Below are 17127 nucleotides of genomic sequence, written 5' to 3'. Positions count from 1 at the left end.
TTTGGGTGGAGCGGGCCTATACCTGGCCTACACCAGGCGTCGCATTTCAGCTCCGGAGGACAATGGAAGTCGATCACGGTGCTCTCTGACCCCACAGGGCCATTCCGCTTGGACTTCCTAAGATCACTTCAATTGACCCACATTCACAATACTATGGAGCCCCCAGTCGACAACGACCAACCACTTACGACACTACAAGAACTCTGTACTGACACGAGGGTACTCCCACATACTCTCTCATTGTCATACAAACTCCTAATCACACCCCCTGCAGATTTTGTTCCTCCGGGACTTCTTAAGTGGGAAAGAGACCTGGACCGCTAGTTTGACACTGCCACAAGGAACCACATACTTAGATTCACACATAAATCCTCCATCTGCGCTAAAACTCAAGAAACCAATTGCAAAATCCTATCCCGTTGGTACAGAACCCCGGTAGTCCTAGACAGTCGTCTACTGGAAATTTGAACACAAGCTAGACGGAAACTCATATCATTCCATACTAGTGGGGATCCCCCCCTCCCTACTCTCCTCCCACCCCCCCCTCATCTTATTCCCTCCCTCTTTCCTTCTAACACCTAATATCTTTTATTTCTTTCATGTTAATATGATTATTTGTAGTCATGTTATAAGATGAATACCGGTTGATACTTTCTGTGTTGCATTGTTCAATTGTGGTCCATGTGGACCTTTTTCACTATATAAATAAACAATTTAAAAAAAAAAAAAGCTGATATCTATCGAGCACAGTATAACAATGAATAGTTATTTTTCAAAGAAATAACATAAACCATGTTTACAAGTAGGGACCTCGGATGTCCAGATTCCCTGTAAACTGTACTCTTTGCTGCCATTGTGTACAGTGCTTTTGTGCTGCCATGCCATGGATAATGGTTGCTGGCTACCCAAAACTGAAAGGTAGTACATCATAGAAAACACTGGTACATGCAGTTTCAGATTTTACCAGCTGGTGGTGCTGCAGATGAAACCTGTAGGTGCAGTTGTGAAAGTATGGTAAGCTTTGTTTCACCACATTGAGGGTCATAAATAACTGGGAGATTTCCAGTTTTACTAAAAATACTCTTTGAAAAGAGCAGCAGGATGCTGTTTATAGATGGATCTGAACAAGCTAAGGTAGTCCATCCTTTTATTTATTTTTTTATTTTAACAACACACACTATACACAAAGTATGAATTATACACAGTATCCAGTATACAGTAGGTATAAATAAGTGGTGACTTTTCACATCTCTTCATGAAGAGGAAACCCATGTGAGCATTTTCCATTTGTAGATAATTGTTTATCCGATTAAAGGAAAATCAGACCAACCCCCCCCCCCCCCTCCCAACCATAAGCATAAACACTTTGAGACATTATTATTATTATTATACAGGATTTATATAATGCCAACAGTTTGCGCAGTGCTTCACAATGTTAGTAGTTACAATACAATTCAATTCAGGAGGAATCAGAGAGCTTACAATCTAAAAAAACATAAGGATTGCTTATATTATATTATATTTATTATTTATAACCTATATATTGAAAATATATGGTACCTTTTTGGTGTAAAGTGGAGTAAAAATTTCTTATCATATAAAATATTCAACACTTTACCTGCAAAGTCAGTGGTTAGCATATCTGCCTCTATTTTCATTGTGTCCATGTATGTTCTTATTTTATGGACTCGTTCACATGGACGCCTAGGCCCATGCAATGGCCAGAGCTGTTTGCCTAAATTTTTTTCCACAACTGAGCTGTGTGCAGGGGTCCTCACTCGGTTGTGCACAGCTGATGCATACCTATTTAATTGTTCAACTGTAAGAAAAATAAGTAGCCCATGTGTGCCTATGTGAATGAGCTCTATTTGATTAATATTTTGTTTATAAAGTAAGCCTTATTCTTTGTCTCTGTCCTCCAGAAACTGAGCACATTGGGCCGAGAACTCCCTGGCTACTCCTCTACCACTGATGAAATGGGTGTACCTGTCCCCCGGCTGGCCAAGCTGGATGAGGATGAACTTTGAACTTTGGCCAAGTGTACAGGGTTGAATTATTTAAATCATCTTGGCGTTTCCAGGTTGCAGCTGTTGTCTGAGAACGGTGGATAGAAGGCTTCTGTGCTTGGATAAACCACAAGAGAAGGGATTTTACCTTTATGCCTTTTTATCCACACCCAACACAGTCTGCAGTGTGATGCCGGCTCTATGAGGAGCAATGTTTATATGAGGACTTTGAACTCCAGAACTGCTGGGAGACTTTATGGTGTTCACTTTTTGTCCACTATGTTCTCAAACAACTAAGACTTGATTTAAACCTGACTTGAGAGAGACTGAAGGAAACAAGTAGAAGTGAAACTTGACATGCTTTGATCATGGATGAAAATGAAGAATTGTATTTTGCCATCCTTAGATAAACATGTAACCATTTCACCCATCCACAGATTCTGCAGAGAACCATCTTCACTTTCCAACTCTTTACTTGACAATCATGAAGCTCAGTGGAATGGAAAGGATTTTACTGTCACATGCTTAGGGCTCTGTATAAGCAGTCTGGGTGACATACTGTATGTATGCAAGAGCTCATTAAATGGATCGAACTGGGGAGTCTTTTTGTGAATTGAATTATGTGTGGGCCTTGTCTTTTCTGCATTGAAGGCGCTATGATGTAGTGATGGATGATTGCGCCTCAATAGCGAAATTCCTTTTGGCCTTTTGACCTTTTGTGTTCACTAAATCTACATCACATAGAGAATCTGTTAGGAAAGCATGATATCTCTAATTATTTTTTTGAACAACATGATATCAGCCACTCACAAAGTTCATAGTAGTTTCAGGGTAGTAAAATGTATCTGTTCAGCTTTAAGTGAGATTACTTACATGGACCAAGTATGTGTTTTATCACATTTTCCATTTGGAATAGTATTTTACTTTGTGACATACTGCATATCATAATCCCACTACAGAAGCCTGTGTCATCTAAAAAAGTATTGGTAGTAAAAACTGCTTTCAAAGCTCATGGCAAAAGTTTTCCAGCTGCATATGCATATATTTTTTATCATACATTTCACAGATGCTGAGTGCCCAGTCTTTTTGGGACCCATACAGTGGCAGCCAGTCCACAACCCGCCCCCCAGCTCGCATTCTGTGACCAATAGGTTTCTGCCAGGTCTGTCACCACCTCACAGGCATGTGACCACATGCCGAGGCCCTAATTGGCCAGTTTTACGTTATCCTCAAGGCACAGTGCTCTGTGCCCCAAGCCCTCCCACCTTGCAATGCCAGCGAATTGGCATCGGCCATTCAGAGAGACACCACCCTCTTCATAATTGACAGGTCAGCCTAGGCAGTGGGGAGTGGTGTCAGGGGGAGAGAAGTGCCTCTGGCCGGACCCCTGTCTTAACCGCTCGTGTTCCTGCCACTGTCAGCGAGACATAGAGGGAGCACGGGAGGGCATTGACCAGTGCCGGGTATGAGGAGAGTGTGCAACATGTAACTCAGCACCGGGGACAGGTAGACTAATGGCAGTACTGTGTACACGAAAGGCGGATTACAGATGACAGCAGCCCGGAGAGCGAGGGAGGAGAGACTGCAGGAGCAGCCTGCTTTAAAGACAGTACAGGAGAGCTTGTTCATAGGGAGAGTGCGGACCTGGAGGGGGCCGCCCGTGCCACCCCAAAAATCCTCCAGCACCAGCTGCCACTGGACCCATAGTACTTTAGATCACTACAACTGTAGTTATACTTTTGGGCAGATGCTGTGTTTTAATAGGCAGAAAATGACTACCTATTAAATTGTCATTTTGTAGTGATTAGATTCTAGCTGCCGTGTAAAATAAAACAGCTTGGTATCATCAGTTATCTGATTGTATCTATTAGCAGCCCTTCTTTACACAACTCTCCATCTTATTATCGCCTCATTCTTACACAGAATGTCTAATGCCGTGTACACACGGACAGACTTTTCGACCAGACTGGTCCGACGGAACGAATCCGTCGGGCAATCTGACCATGTGTGGCCTTCATCGGACCTGCAGCGGACTTTTTCAGTCGAAAATCAGACGGACTTTAGATTTAAAACATGTTTCAAATCTTTCCGACGGATTGGAGTCCGGTCGAAAAATCCATTCGTCTGTATGCTAGTTCGACGGACGAAAACCAACGCTAGGGCAGCTATTGGCTACTGGCTATGAACTTCCTCATTTTAGTCAGGTCATACGTCATCACGTACAAATCCATCGGATTTTGGTGTGATCGTGTGTAGGGAAGTTCGTTCGTTCGAAAGTCCATCGAAAGTCAGTCAACAGTCCATCGGAAAGATCGTCAGACCTTTGATGCCGAAAAGTCTGTCCGTGTGTACACGGTAAAAGGCTCTTATATCATAGCAACCAAAAGAACAGTCTACAAGTGCAGTCCTTGTAAGGTTTATTGCACTGAATTTTACTTTTTTCAATGTATCATGACCTGCCACTACAACACACCTATGATTCTTGTGCAATATGTGTATATGCACACATCACTGAGCTCCATCAATGGTTTGTGTCTTTCAATGTAGGTTTTATTTAAAATTGGGTTCCTCCTCTCTTGGGAATATATAAAATACTTGCAAGGCTCTACACAGGTGTATTAATGGCTTCAGGTTTTCAGCATGCTTTACTTGCTGTTCTTACATCCCCTGTATTACAGTGGGTTCACTGGTATACACTACAAATGTGTTGCATCAGATACAATCCTAAGTGATATGTTTACAATTCAATGCTTATGTAATGTTGGTGATGTTTTCTATATGTATGTATAAATCATGTATATGGTTATATCAGTCTATATTATGACCAGGCATTGTATATATGATCACCCAGGATTATAATAGTTCCAATATTAATACTTACAGCTATTTCTAATTGTTGGAAAAGTGTTGTATAAAAAAAAAACAAAAAAAACAAACTATAAATGATTTTGTTACTATCCCAAAGGTATCACAGTTGGGATTGCTATTGATCAAGGCTCCCATCTGTTAGAAATGACAAAGAATGAATGAAGTTGCCAAAGACACAGGTAACAATAATCCAAAGATTACAGGGGGGCTGTGAAAATGGGCCAAATGCCCACAGACCATTCTTATTTTGACAAATTAGAGGCAACGGTATGAGGAAGAAAGGGTCTTCCTATTTGCTTCCCATTAGATAACAGTACAGTAAGTGCTCAGCATCCACACAGATAATTATTGATCTTCATGGACATATCAACAGTTATTTCATAGGTTTTAGTTCAATATTTCTCAGAGAATAAAAAGTGCTTAGATGTGCTGGATTATCATCCGTATTTTCCTCATAATGTCTTCTCAGTCTAGTGCTCTCATTGCCATTCAACTCTGGCCTAAAATAGCAGAACTGCCATAGTTACAACAGCGACCTACAGTAGGTGATTGTTGGCCTGGACACTATTTTTTACATTATGAGAATTTTGATTAGTCCTTATGTAATCAGGTCTCTAGAAGTACCCAAGTATTGTATGGAGGACCCTGAGGTGGGATCTGTTATATTAGATCCCCCAGCTGGTGAGGGCTACTACTAAGGGTTTGTGAAAAGGGTTGTTGCATATGGATCCTAAAACCTGGATGATGCTTTTAGTTTTCTGTGCCCTTTATTTAAACTAGACCCATACCTTTTCCGTGATTATTCAGTAAAGAAAGTCATATATTTATCTTCTGTAGCTGATAACTGTTGGCTGGATGCATTTATAGTAGACTGACAAGTGTCATTAAAATATAACCAGCATTGAAGATATTTAAAGGTCACCAACTTTCACTGCACCTCTCCATTTTCCAGTACCAAGACCCACAGTGTTACATCTGTATTGCAGTACTGTTCATGGTGAACCTGATAATGTGCTAGTTCATCCACTCACATCTGATAATCTACAAAGATGGTATGTGTAACAATGGGAGAATTGTCGTAATGCTGTTCACAATAGCATTGGGTTAGTAGACCCTTTATGCACCTATAACAAAGGAACCTTGTAATTAAATTGCTTTACTGATAACATGTATGCCAGACACACTTCTTCCACAATTACTTCAACTTTAGCAGGCAATACTGCTACTATTTCTTCTTTTGATATAAAAGCCATAGTCTAGGTATTTAATAAGTGCAATATCTTAGGGCCTATCCTGATTGAAATATTTTTCCAAGCGTATATTCATTCTAACCCCATAAGCCATACTTCTAATAGCATTATACCAAATAGCATGAAATATGCAATTTGAATGTAGATAACAATCACACTATGTTTTATGAGATGACACAAAAAAGTTGCACAGATCTTTATAAAATGCACAGAAAATCTTTCCATTCTATACATTAGGGGTCAAGGACAGGATGTTCTATTACCAGATGTAATTTTCTGAAGCTTTGGGTAGGGATGATATATCAGGGTGGTGCATAAGGTTAACCTATCAGAAAAGTGGGAAATAGCTCAGCATAAAGAGAAAGTTGTCTATGCATAGGCTACTAAATAATCAGTGCAGCCAACTCAATTAAATGACTTCTCAAATGGCAGCTAAATCTGAAAAGGTCACACATGGCCCTGCTTAATCCTAACTCTTGATCCCTTGGATTGGATAACAAGGCTACCCATCACAACAAAGAACTGAAAAAGTTGAGATATGCATACAGTATATACAGTATGCATATATTTTCAGCTGCTCATATCTCTGTGTCTACTGGAAGTCTTGTCATGCAGTTTTTCTCAAGGTAGTCTCTGATTATAATATTTTCAAGATAGGCTTGGTATTGACTGGTTTCCTTTAAAGGTTCCAAATCTGAGATTTTTAGTGATAAGTCATTTGTTGAGAGAACCAATGTTGCCAGTTTGGTTTTCCTTTCATTTTTGTAGTTAAAAGGCAGAGTCTAATGTGGCTTGAACAGGGAGTGCCCATCTCACAGGCTGCTATATAAGGCTTGCTGTAGTTAGAGCAGGTCAGGCCAGGCCAGAAGTGAGAAAGAGTAAGTGATTCTACACTACACCCCCCAGAGAATAGCACAGTGATTCAATTTCAATAATGTACACCTATACTAAAATGTTAATATTAAGCCAGTCTTGCGGGGGCACATACAGTAAGTTAATAGTAAAAGAGGAGCTGACATTCTTACATTTCATGAAGTATATGTTGCTCCATGCTCCATCTAGTGCTAGCCAAATGTCAGGAGGATTAGGTATTTGATCAGATGACCTTTGCTGAAAAGGAAGATAAGTCAAATCTTGCCTACCTTGCTTTCTTCAGCAGTGCTCAATTACTCACTCTAGGCTAACCAAAACAATTTCCCTTTCCCCAACTGTGGCCATCACCAAAGACACCAAGGTGGGCAGGAACAGACCTTGGAACAATGGCAGAGTCCCCAGGAAATATATTCAAACAGAGAATAACTCATCTTGGCCTATATTCAAAATTCCACTTTTTGCTCAACTGGCTGTTTAAATGGACCATATCACAATGGGGCTTACCTGTGGGCAATGTAGATTCAGTCCTCCCATGATAGCCTCCACTCTCTGACCTTCAGGTTGCACTGTGATGAGAAAGCCCCAGACCTAGCTACCAAAAGTTTGCTACCAAAAGCATTACAATAACATAAGCACCTTAATGTCTGAATGAAGAGCTATGTATTGCCTATGGCGATCAATCAGATATCTACTTGTAAATGTACTAAACTGCATCAAAAATATGTTTATTGGTCAATTTATTTATTGACCCTTTATGCTAACTAAAAGACATTTTGAGAGCTAAAACATGTCATTAGCTACTAAATCTTCTTACAAAGTATCTGCATTTATCAGGAAACTAAGCTAAATAAAATCACTTTTTTTCAGTATGTGTAGAGGTAGACATTAGGTATCTACACATAACATGCAAAATAATAATACAAAAAAAAAACAGCATATGAAATTTATTCGTTGAGAGAATAAATTTTGATGCATATAGTTTTACCATCCACAGTTTAGAATGTTTTTTTCCTATTGTCCCTAGACTGTGTCTATCTTTAGAACTTTGCATGACATGGTAATGGAATTTGTATTGCATGGGGTTGGTTAAGTGCCTCATGTCAGCTGTTTAATAAGTGATGAAAATGCTTTTCTCTGAGTTTGTTTTCTATGTGAGAGGAAAGCAGGGACTGTGTATATATTGAATTCTTTATAGATACAAGATGGGTGTTTTTTCCCCCACTGAATACTGTGAATGGCAGAGCACCAATACAAAATGGTATGGGAGAGTCTAAATTTATGTGGGTCATATGCATGCAGAATTCGGCTGTCTCTGTTCTATGCAGACTTACACTGCATGTGGCTGTACAGTTGTGCTGGAATGAAAGGTTGCATTGATAGCAGTGATTAGTATAGTATTCTGTGATCTGTAGTTCCACATCAGCCAATAGCCACAGTTCACTTTCTTCTTTTGTAAGTAGTTGTGTAAGGATTGGCCATTAATGCAATTTCACAATCTTCAGTTCCACAATGATGACCACAAATGGCCTACCCTTGATCTGAAGGACAATTTCATTCAGAGATGCAATATTGCAGTTAAAGCAATGCAATAATGAAGGGTTGTCAACGATCCTTAAAGCAGAGTTTCATTCATTTTCCAAAGTTATTCTTATTCTAATGCCCACCAACAGTGCTTATGTAATTAGATAATAAAACTTTTTAAAGTTCTGTGATAGTAACTTTTTTTAATTATTTTTCCCGGGACTTTCTTTTCCACCCGTCTAGACAAGTGACGTAATTAGGCTGTCCCACTGACTTCCGGTATATCCTAGGAGTCTTCTGGCAGCCTAAGCTTCTATGTGCGCCATGCAGTGTTATTACTGTGCTGGCGCAAGATCGGGAGGTGCATACTGTGTAGCCAGCTACACAGAATCCCGAAAATACATAGGAGTGGGCTTCAGATGCCCACATCTTCAATGACCTTGCCTGGATTCCAGGAAGACATGAAATCACAGATTTGGCAGGTAAAAACATCCTAACGAGGTGCTGCGAGTGATAACAATCACAACAGTGATTTTATTACAATTTTGTGTAGGCGACTGTAGCTCCTCTTTAATTTACAAGGATTGACTCATATATTGGAAATTTGTTGCAACTAATTTTGGTCCAGACTCCAGATTTGTTTTACAACGGTTCTTTGAGCTACTGACAGCAAGCTTATTACCCAATAGCTGATGAAAGTACCAATCAAAATCATTCCTCCCTATGCTTGTATTGGGGGTTTTACATGCAGCTCATATTAAATATTTTATTATCTTGCCTTTTCAGTAGTAAGTATAAAAAAAAAAAAAAACCTTTTATAATACATTTTCTTTTTTTACTTTGACACATTGGGATTGGTCCTTCAAGGCAATATAATACGTAGGTTATGTACATAAATTCAGCAGTAAATGTCCTTTAAAAGTTACTTTTAAATTGCTGGTAGTGGAAGAGTGTCATTTATGTCCAATTTAGCCAATTACTTAGTTTGGTTTGTCTTGATCCGAGCAACTTCATAGACTTAATGGACTTCACTTTCTTCCAGCTTCAGCTGGCTGCCAGAGGATTTCTACTACCTTTAATAAGGCTGACTTAAGGAGTAGCCAAAATATGTAGGCCTAAACATTCAATGGTAGCCTGGTCCAGAGCCTTAAGGCATTAGAATATTAATGGCAGGAGTTATGGAACTATGGGTTTCTAAACCCCATAGCCTTGATCGTTTGGTGAAACCAATTTCTAGGACCTTACCCACCATAGTGTTAAGTTCTGTGTTCCCTGCCTGCAAGTCCCCATGCTGTCTGCCACAATAAGAAATAGTGTACTTATTACATTTTTCTTGTTCCACTTGCTGGCCAGTAGTGGACTTTAACATGAATTTATGCCAGAAGATATATTTTGAGCTATTTACATCTATATTTTAATGCAAAATAAATGATTTTTGGTGTCCAGACACAGCCACCTCTCTAGTAATTTCAAATATTTGGGTGCCACAGGATGTTCATCTATTTAATGCACATGGTTTTAGAAGAAAAGTTGGTTTCTCCTGGGATGCTGACAGAGTGGCACACGTAGGGTGCCAAGGCAGACTTTGTTGTTTCCTTCTACTACTTGTCTCTGCTCTATTCTTCTGGAGACAGGTCATTGTATAATACTCTTGTATATGCATGTTTTATGAAATACTGGCTGATCTCAGCACTATGTTGTACAATATAAAATGGAAGCTGCGTGTGGGGAGGACAGCAGGGGTTGAGGGGTAGAATATGAGATGTTTTGTTTACTAATAAAGCTTTTGGTATATCAAAGGTGGACTTTGAATTTATTGTTTGTTGCCCCTTTTTTCCTTATGTGTGCCATATCTACTTAACCACTTCAATACTGGGCACTTTTACCCCCTTCCCGCCTAGGCCAATTTTTATCTCTCAGTGCTTTTGCACTTTGAATGACAATTGTGTGGTCATGCAACACTGTGCACAAACAACATTTTTATAATTTTGTTCACACAACTAGAGCTTCCTTTTGGTGGTATTTAATCACCACTGTTTTTTTTTTTATTTTTGCTAAATAAACAAAAAAAGACTGAAACTTTTTTTTCCTTTGTTTCTGTTATAAAATTTTGCAAATAATTGTTTTTCATACCTTTAGGCCAAAATGTATTCTTCTACATTTCTTTGGTGAAAATACCCCAAATCATTGTACGGTATATTATTTAGTCTGTAGGAAAGTTATAGAGTCCACAAACTATGGTATATATATCTGAAAATTGATTAATTCTGATGTACTGACAGCCTATCTCATTTCAATGCCAGGCAGGACAGTACAAATACCCCTCAAATGACCCCTTTTTGGAAAGGAGATAGTCCAAAGGTATTTAATAAGAGGCATGGCGGGCTTTTTAAAGTTGTATTTTTTTGTCAAAAAAATGGAAAATTAAGAAATAAAAAAAAAAATGTTCACAATTTTTTATTTACATACTGTTAACAGTGCTTTACAGTGTCATCATATAACTGGTGTGGTGGTGATCAGGTACACTAACTGGTAACAGTACGAAGAAAAAACTATATTTTACATTTTTTTTTCTTTTTTAAACTACTTAAGAACCAAGCATCTTTTTGAGATTTGTTGTTTACAACTTAAAAACTGTTTTTTTTTGCTAGAAAATTACTTAGAACCCCCAAACATTATACATTTTTTTTCTAACACCCTAGAGAATAAAATGGTGGTCATTGCAATACTTTCTGTCACACCGTATTTGCGCACTTACGTCTTACAAGCGCACTTTTTTGAATAAAAAAAATAAGACAATAGTGAAGTTAGCCCAATTTTTTTTATACTGTGAAAGATAATGTTACACCGAGTAAAGTGATACCCAACACGTCACACTTCAAAATTGCGCCCGCTTGTGGAATGGCGACAAATTTTTACCCTTAAAAATCTTCATAGGCGACGTTTAAAAAATTCTACAGGTTGCATGTTTTGAGTTACAGAGGAGGTCTAGGGCTAGAATTATTGCTCTAGCTCTACCGATCGCGGCGATACCTCATGTGTGTGGTTTGAACACCGTTTTCAAATGCGGGCGCTACTCATGTGTGCATTCGCTTCTGCACGCGAGCTCGGCAGGATGGGGTGCGTTTAAAAAAAAAAATTATTATTTATTTTACCTTTTATTTTTTATTTTTACACTGTTCTTTAAAAAAAAAATTGTGTCACTTTTATTCCTATTACAAGGAATGTAAACACCCCTTGTAATAGAAAAAAAGCATGACAGGACCTCTAAATATGAGATCTGGGGTCAAAAAGATGAAAGTTTTTACACTAAAATGCAATAAAAAAAAAAATGTTGTCATTTGAAAAAAAATTTAAAAACGGCCCTTTAAGGGCTATGGGTGGAAGTGACATTTTGACGTCGCTTCCGTCCTGCAATGGTATGGAGACATGTGGGAGTCATCTTCCCCTCACTCATCTCCATACCTAATACCGAGAAGGATCCGATCGCCTCCGTCGCTACCGACGGCTCCAGTAAGCGGCGGAGGGCACCAGAGAGAGGTGTGAGGGGGGCCCCTCTCCCGCCGCCGATAAAAGTGATATCACGGCGAATCCACCGCAGAGACCACTATTATCGGAAACTGGACCGCCTGCCAAAGAAGAGGATACTGGGGTTATGGCAGCTAGCTGCTGGCATAACAATGATATTCCTCTTCAAATTTAGGATGTATATCGGCATGTGGCGGTCTGGAAGTGGTTAAACACACTGTGACCAGAGCAATACAATGTTACCATAGTAACATTGTACTATGGGGAAGTGATCAGGATTTTCTTTTTTTTTTTTTTACACATAACTATTGCTTATTGCATTGAATTACAGTATATTGCTAGTATAAGCAAGCCGTTTACTGAATTAAATGGATTCATTCAGTTTGTTTTGTTGTGATTAGCTATGATTGTTTAAAGCTAATCACATGGTACAGGTGGGCTGTGATTGGCCCTGTTTGTGATGTGTGATCACATTGACCAATCACAGCTAGCAACACAATTGTACACAGTGGATGACATGAAAGGAAGCCATCCATTGTTTACAACTGTCATGTGACCTGCTGTGATTGGTCACAGCAGTCACATGGTACCGGTACCGGCAGTGAGCTGGTACACTGATCATTCATCGTCTGTGTGCGGTGCATGGCCCCGCGGGTGCGCAAGCAGCGCTTTCTGAGAGGACGTCATATGTGTGGACGTCATATGACGTCCACACAGATTGGTAAAGCCACTGCCCAGCCGTCATTCTGCTATAGGCTGGACGGCAAGGTGTTAAGGAAGTTTATCAGAATGGCAGTACGATAAAAAAAAAAATAACTTTGCTTTGTTTTTTTTTCCTTCCAGCTTAAAATACAACCCCAATTCCAAAAAAGTTGGGACAAGGGTTGATTTACTAAAACTGGAAAGTGCAAAATCTGGTGCAGTTTTGCATAGAAACCAATCGGCTTCCAGGTTTTGTTGTGAAACCTTAATTGAACAAGTTAGAAGCTGATTGTTTACTATACACAGCTGCAACAGATTTTGCACTCCTCAGTTTTTGAAAATCAACCCCAGTGTGTAAAATCTACATAAAAACAGAATGCAATGATTTGCAAACTTCATAAACCCATAATTTATTCACAATAGAAAACAGAAAATTTCCATAAACAAACTTCATTTAGTGCAAATAGGAAAAAATAGGAAAAAATGTGACCTGACACAACCAAGAATGAAAGGCCTCCATCACTAATGTATAAATACATGTAGCAAGGTCCCAGGCCTCCTTCGATCTAATGAGAACTTCCAGGGCCAGAGATAACTAACATCCTTCTGTATATGGTGGGTTGTGAGTCATGGTGGGTGCAAGATGATTAAAGTCATTGGGCGCCAGACACTTCTTGAATGTAAAAAAGAGATTTTATTTCTCTTAACAAACCTCTTGGGGGGGAGAGAGGGTTAGGGCCAGGACACCCTTAAGTAGTTGCAAGTTCAACTGGCAGACTTCGAGACTTCAATAGGAGGACAGCCATGCAGGGAAAGGCACCCAGCAAGATGCCACATCTGCATGTGTGGGAATGCTGTCTCCTATGACAACAGTCTTTAACAGTTGCTAACACAAAGCTCAACAGTTCCTTTCATTTCCACTGCAATCTCTCCTTGTAGTTCTTCAGCCCACTGAGTTCCCGGTCTCTCACTAGACCCGCTAATTCACTGCCACTGAATCCCTTGAGCTCTTCCAATCTTCATGGTGGTATCTTCCTCAAGTGTCACCCCCACCTCTCTGCTGGGTCCCTAGCATGGCACTCAAGATACCTCTCAAGCTTCTCCCCACTAGCCTGCTCAGTCCCTGGCTTGACACACAAGGCTGGTCTGCAAGCATCCCCTCAGCTGGCTGGATCCCTGGCTTGATACCCACTGAAGTTTCCCGAATCTTCACCACCCTTGGTTGGTGAGAATGCTGCTCTGGTACTTACTTTAGTTACTGTCAGAAACCATGAATCAGGCCGAGACAGAAGTGCAGTTAAAATCACACCTGTTTAATAATAGTAATAGAAAAAGGTAAACAGAGCAATGTAGTCAAATCATAGCTAGAGTTCGGTAAGCGGAATGGATAGTCAGACAAGCCAGGGCATCAGAGAGCCAGAGAACAGTGTACTTCAGGACAGATCAGGAAACCAGAGACACAGCAAGCAGGATCAGGAACCAGAAGGGACGTCAGCCAAGCGAGTCTTCAATGGGTACACAGGAGAGAGTCTCTGGATGTGTTGACCAAGGCGAAGGCAGAGAGGATCTGGACTGAACAGCTTAAGTAGCCAGCAGGACTGACAAGCAGGATATCATCACCAGGTGAGTCACTGTGGAAAGATTAGAGCTGGCAATTAACTGACAGCTGAGTGGCCTGCTCTGAGATGGAAGGGCTGAGCCCAACCCTGATAGTTACTCACTGTGGTCCCTGGTAATAAGGTGGTTGGTCCCTTAGTGGTGATAGCTTCTCTTCTACCTCTGACCATGACAGGTTCTCTGGCCAGCAGAACCGTCACTTTTGGTAGGACTGTAGGCCGCAGTCCCAACCCTGCACTGCTCACCTGTTTCTTGATAGGCCCTCAGACAGCCTAGCAACCAGATGTGCCCGGATAGGCCCAATCTCCGGCCTAGCCACCCAGGCAGTACAACACACGTCCACTCAAACAGCCATCCAGGTGGCACAGAACATAGATCACCTGACTCCACCCGAATATATAGTCTCTCTCAGCAGGCCAAGGGATTCAAGAAAACTCCAGCCCATTGGCTGAGATACCCCATATACCCATAACCTGACCTTGCAATGTCCTTCTTGTATCTAGTACCACCAAGTACCCAGCCACCTAGTGGTGGAAGAGAAAAGTGCAAGAAGGCCAAACTTAGGGAGAAATCAATAAATCTCTAACAATCAACCAGGATAAGTATTCCTGGCAAGTAAATTTGTGAGGAGCAACCCTTCCTAAACTCCAGGGTGTTACATCCTCCCCCTGCCCACAAAACTACGTATCGGAGTGTGCAGAAAAATTATTTATTTTTAAGCTCTCAAGCCTGAGAGCGAGTGTCCTGGCAAAAACTGGGATGGGTAGGGAAACAGGAAAGGGTTAACAATATAACAATATAGATATGTATAAGTGTGGCGTACCACGTGCAATAAACATAGGTATCAAATAGACACACAACAGGCTGGCTCTGCAGCCATGAAGTGGGACAGTCCTAGCTGAAAGAAAAAAAAAACTGCCATTCTGTGCTACCAGCTTCACATCTATACATTAAATATACAGTAACATTAGAACATCGGCTGGTCCGGACACCTATAAGTTTTGGGGAGACTGTTAATTCCCTGTGCACACGTTTGATTTGCTTTGGGAAGATTGGTGTCACAGCTTTTTCTCCTGCAATTTATCTTTCTTCCTCTGGAGGCTAATTTACATGGATTTTCTCATTGATCGCTATGGGACGTTGCTTTAGTTTTCTTTTTTTCTTTTTTGGACATTTTTTCTTTTTTTAATTAAGTAATTTTTGGTTTCATTTACCATTATCTTACTGTTATTGTATTTATCACCTCTTCTTTGATTATTCAAATATTTTTATGATATCACAATTATTTTTATATCAATATTAGCGCTGCACTCACTTTATTTATCTTATTTGAAGTTTTTTAGTATTGAACTTTAGGTGCTGGCTGCTTTACATTTACAAAATTTCTTTTAATTTTCACTTCAGTTGCTGATTATTATCTAGTGCAGCGTTAGCCTTAGGGCTGTTTTTTTCTTTTGTTATTTATCAAATAGACATAAAAGAAGTTATGATGGGCCATATAAGACAATAAAGTATCAAACATATCTATGTACAATTTTAAGGCAGGTCTAAGCAATAGCCTTAATTCCTCACCATCTATCTAAAATATATATACAGTGGTAATATAGAAATGGGTTAGTGTTGACGGCAGGTTAGATCCCCGTCTCTCCTTAGCCAAGGAAGAAGCACCGACACAGTAACACCTGAAAGAGAGAATCAACAGCAATGCAAATGTATCCTATCCTATGGTAACAAGGTGCAGTATATACATACGTGATTAAACTGGTTCCAGTTGTCTTCAGCCGAAGACAGCATAGCAGTGTAAATACACCCTATTGAATAATGCATTATTTATATTTTTGGAAGAATGCCACCTCTTTCCCATTGATCAACAAGCTTACACTTAGCACATAATGTGAATAAAGTTCACTCAGGTCAACACTGTTCCCGCCACCTGGTGACCACACTGGAAATAGTTTAGACTTATGGTTTAATCCCTTATCCACATGCATGGTGGGGATTGACCCCTCTATTACAGTCTAATCCAACTGACTAAACACTTCTACATCCAAGACATGTTACAGTCCATTGATTTCCCTCTGGGGGGACTATATTTCCCAACAGTCTCCCTTCTTCTCCAGGGACAACTCTGGGAATAAGAAGGCACAACTGCATTCTATGCAACCAGCAGCCAGGCCTTGGTGCAAGGGACCGCACTTCAGGACATAGATCCCCTTGCAAAGACATGCTCAGCCTGTCCATATGACAGCCGGGGACATAGAAGATTTTTTTTTCCACTTGGGAAGCAACAACCTGCTGAAGATCACAGGTCACCCTTCAGAGTGGATCACCCCAAAAACTTGAAACTTTCACCAACATGGCTCAGGTGGGCACTCCATGTATCTGCACACAGCATTCAGTCCAACATAGTCCAGGCAGTACAGCTCTCTGGAATGTTCTCCACTGACAACAATTTAAACGTGTTTGTGAAGTAGCTGTCAGCATAACGTCCTTGACATCACACAACACATATTTGTAATCCACGGTGGTAGTGATACCAATTCAATGACATTTTACCAGTAGTACCCGGGGTCTGGCAGTGTTACATCTTCCCCTTTGGCATTTACGATGACAACATAATATTTAGCATCTTTCTTGTCTGGCCTATGGATAATCACACTGCCGTAGCCCCAGGCGTGTAGCACTGAGCGTTATCTCCCTCATCTACCCCTCGCGCTTTCTTATTCAAGATTCCATGAGCAGGGTATATGGGTCTCCATGCT

General features: G+C 40.3%; 1 protein-coding gene across 7 annotated transcripts in view; it reads left to right on the top strand.

Moving 5' to 3' along the window:
- Window positions 1-10317, top strand: part of ARHGEF25 (Rho guanine nucleotide exchange factor 25) — a 500546-nt gene extending 490229 nt beyond the window's left edge. For all 7 annotated transcript variants that reach the window (XM_073613762.1, XM_073613763.1, XM_073613764.1 and 4 more), the window contains one exon: window positions 1923-10317. In XM_073613762.1, coding sequence (XP_073469863.1) covers window positions 1923-2027 — 105 coding nt within the window. In that variant the 3' untranslated portion in view covers window positions 2028-10317. The remainder of the gene's footprint in view (window positions 1-1922) is intronic.
- The last annotated feature ends 6810 nt before the right edge of the window (window positions 10318-17127 follow it).

Source organism: Aquarana catesbeiana, linkage group LG02 (assembly GCF_042186555.1).
Source record: "Aquarana catesbeiana isolate 2022-GZ linkage group LG02, ASM4218655v1, whole genome shotgun sequence".
Lineage (NCBI taxonomy): Eukaryota > Metazoa > Chordata > Amphibia > Anura > Ranidae > Aquarana > Aquarana catesbeiana.
This window is presented reverse-complemented; position numbering and strand designations above follow the sequence as displayed.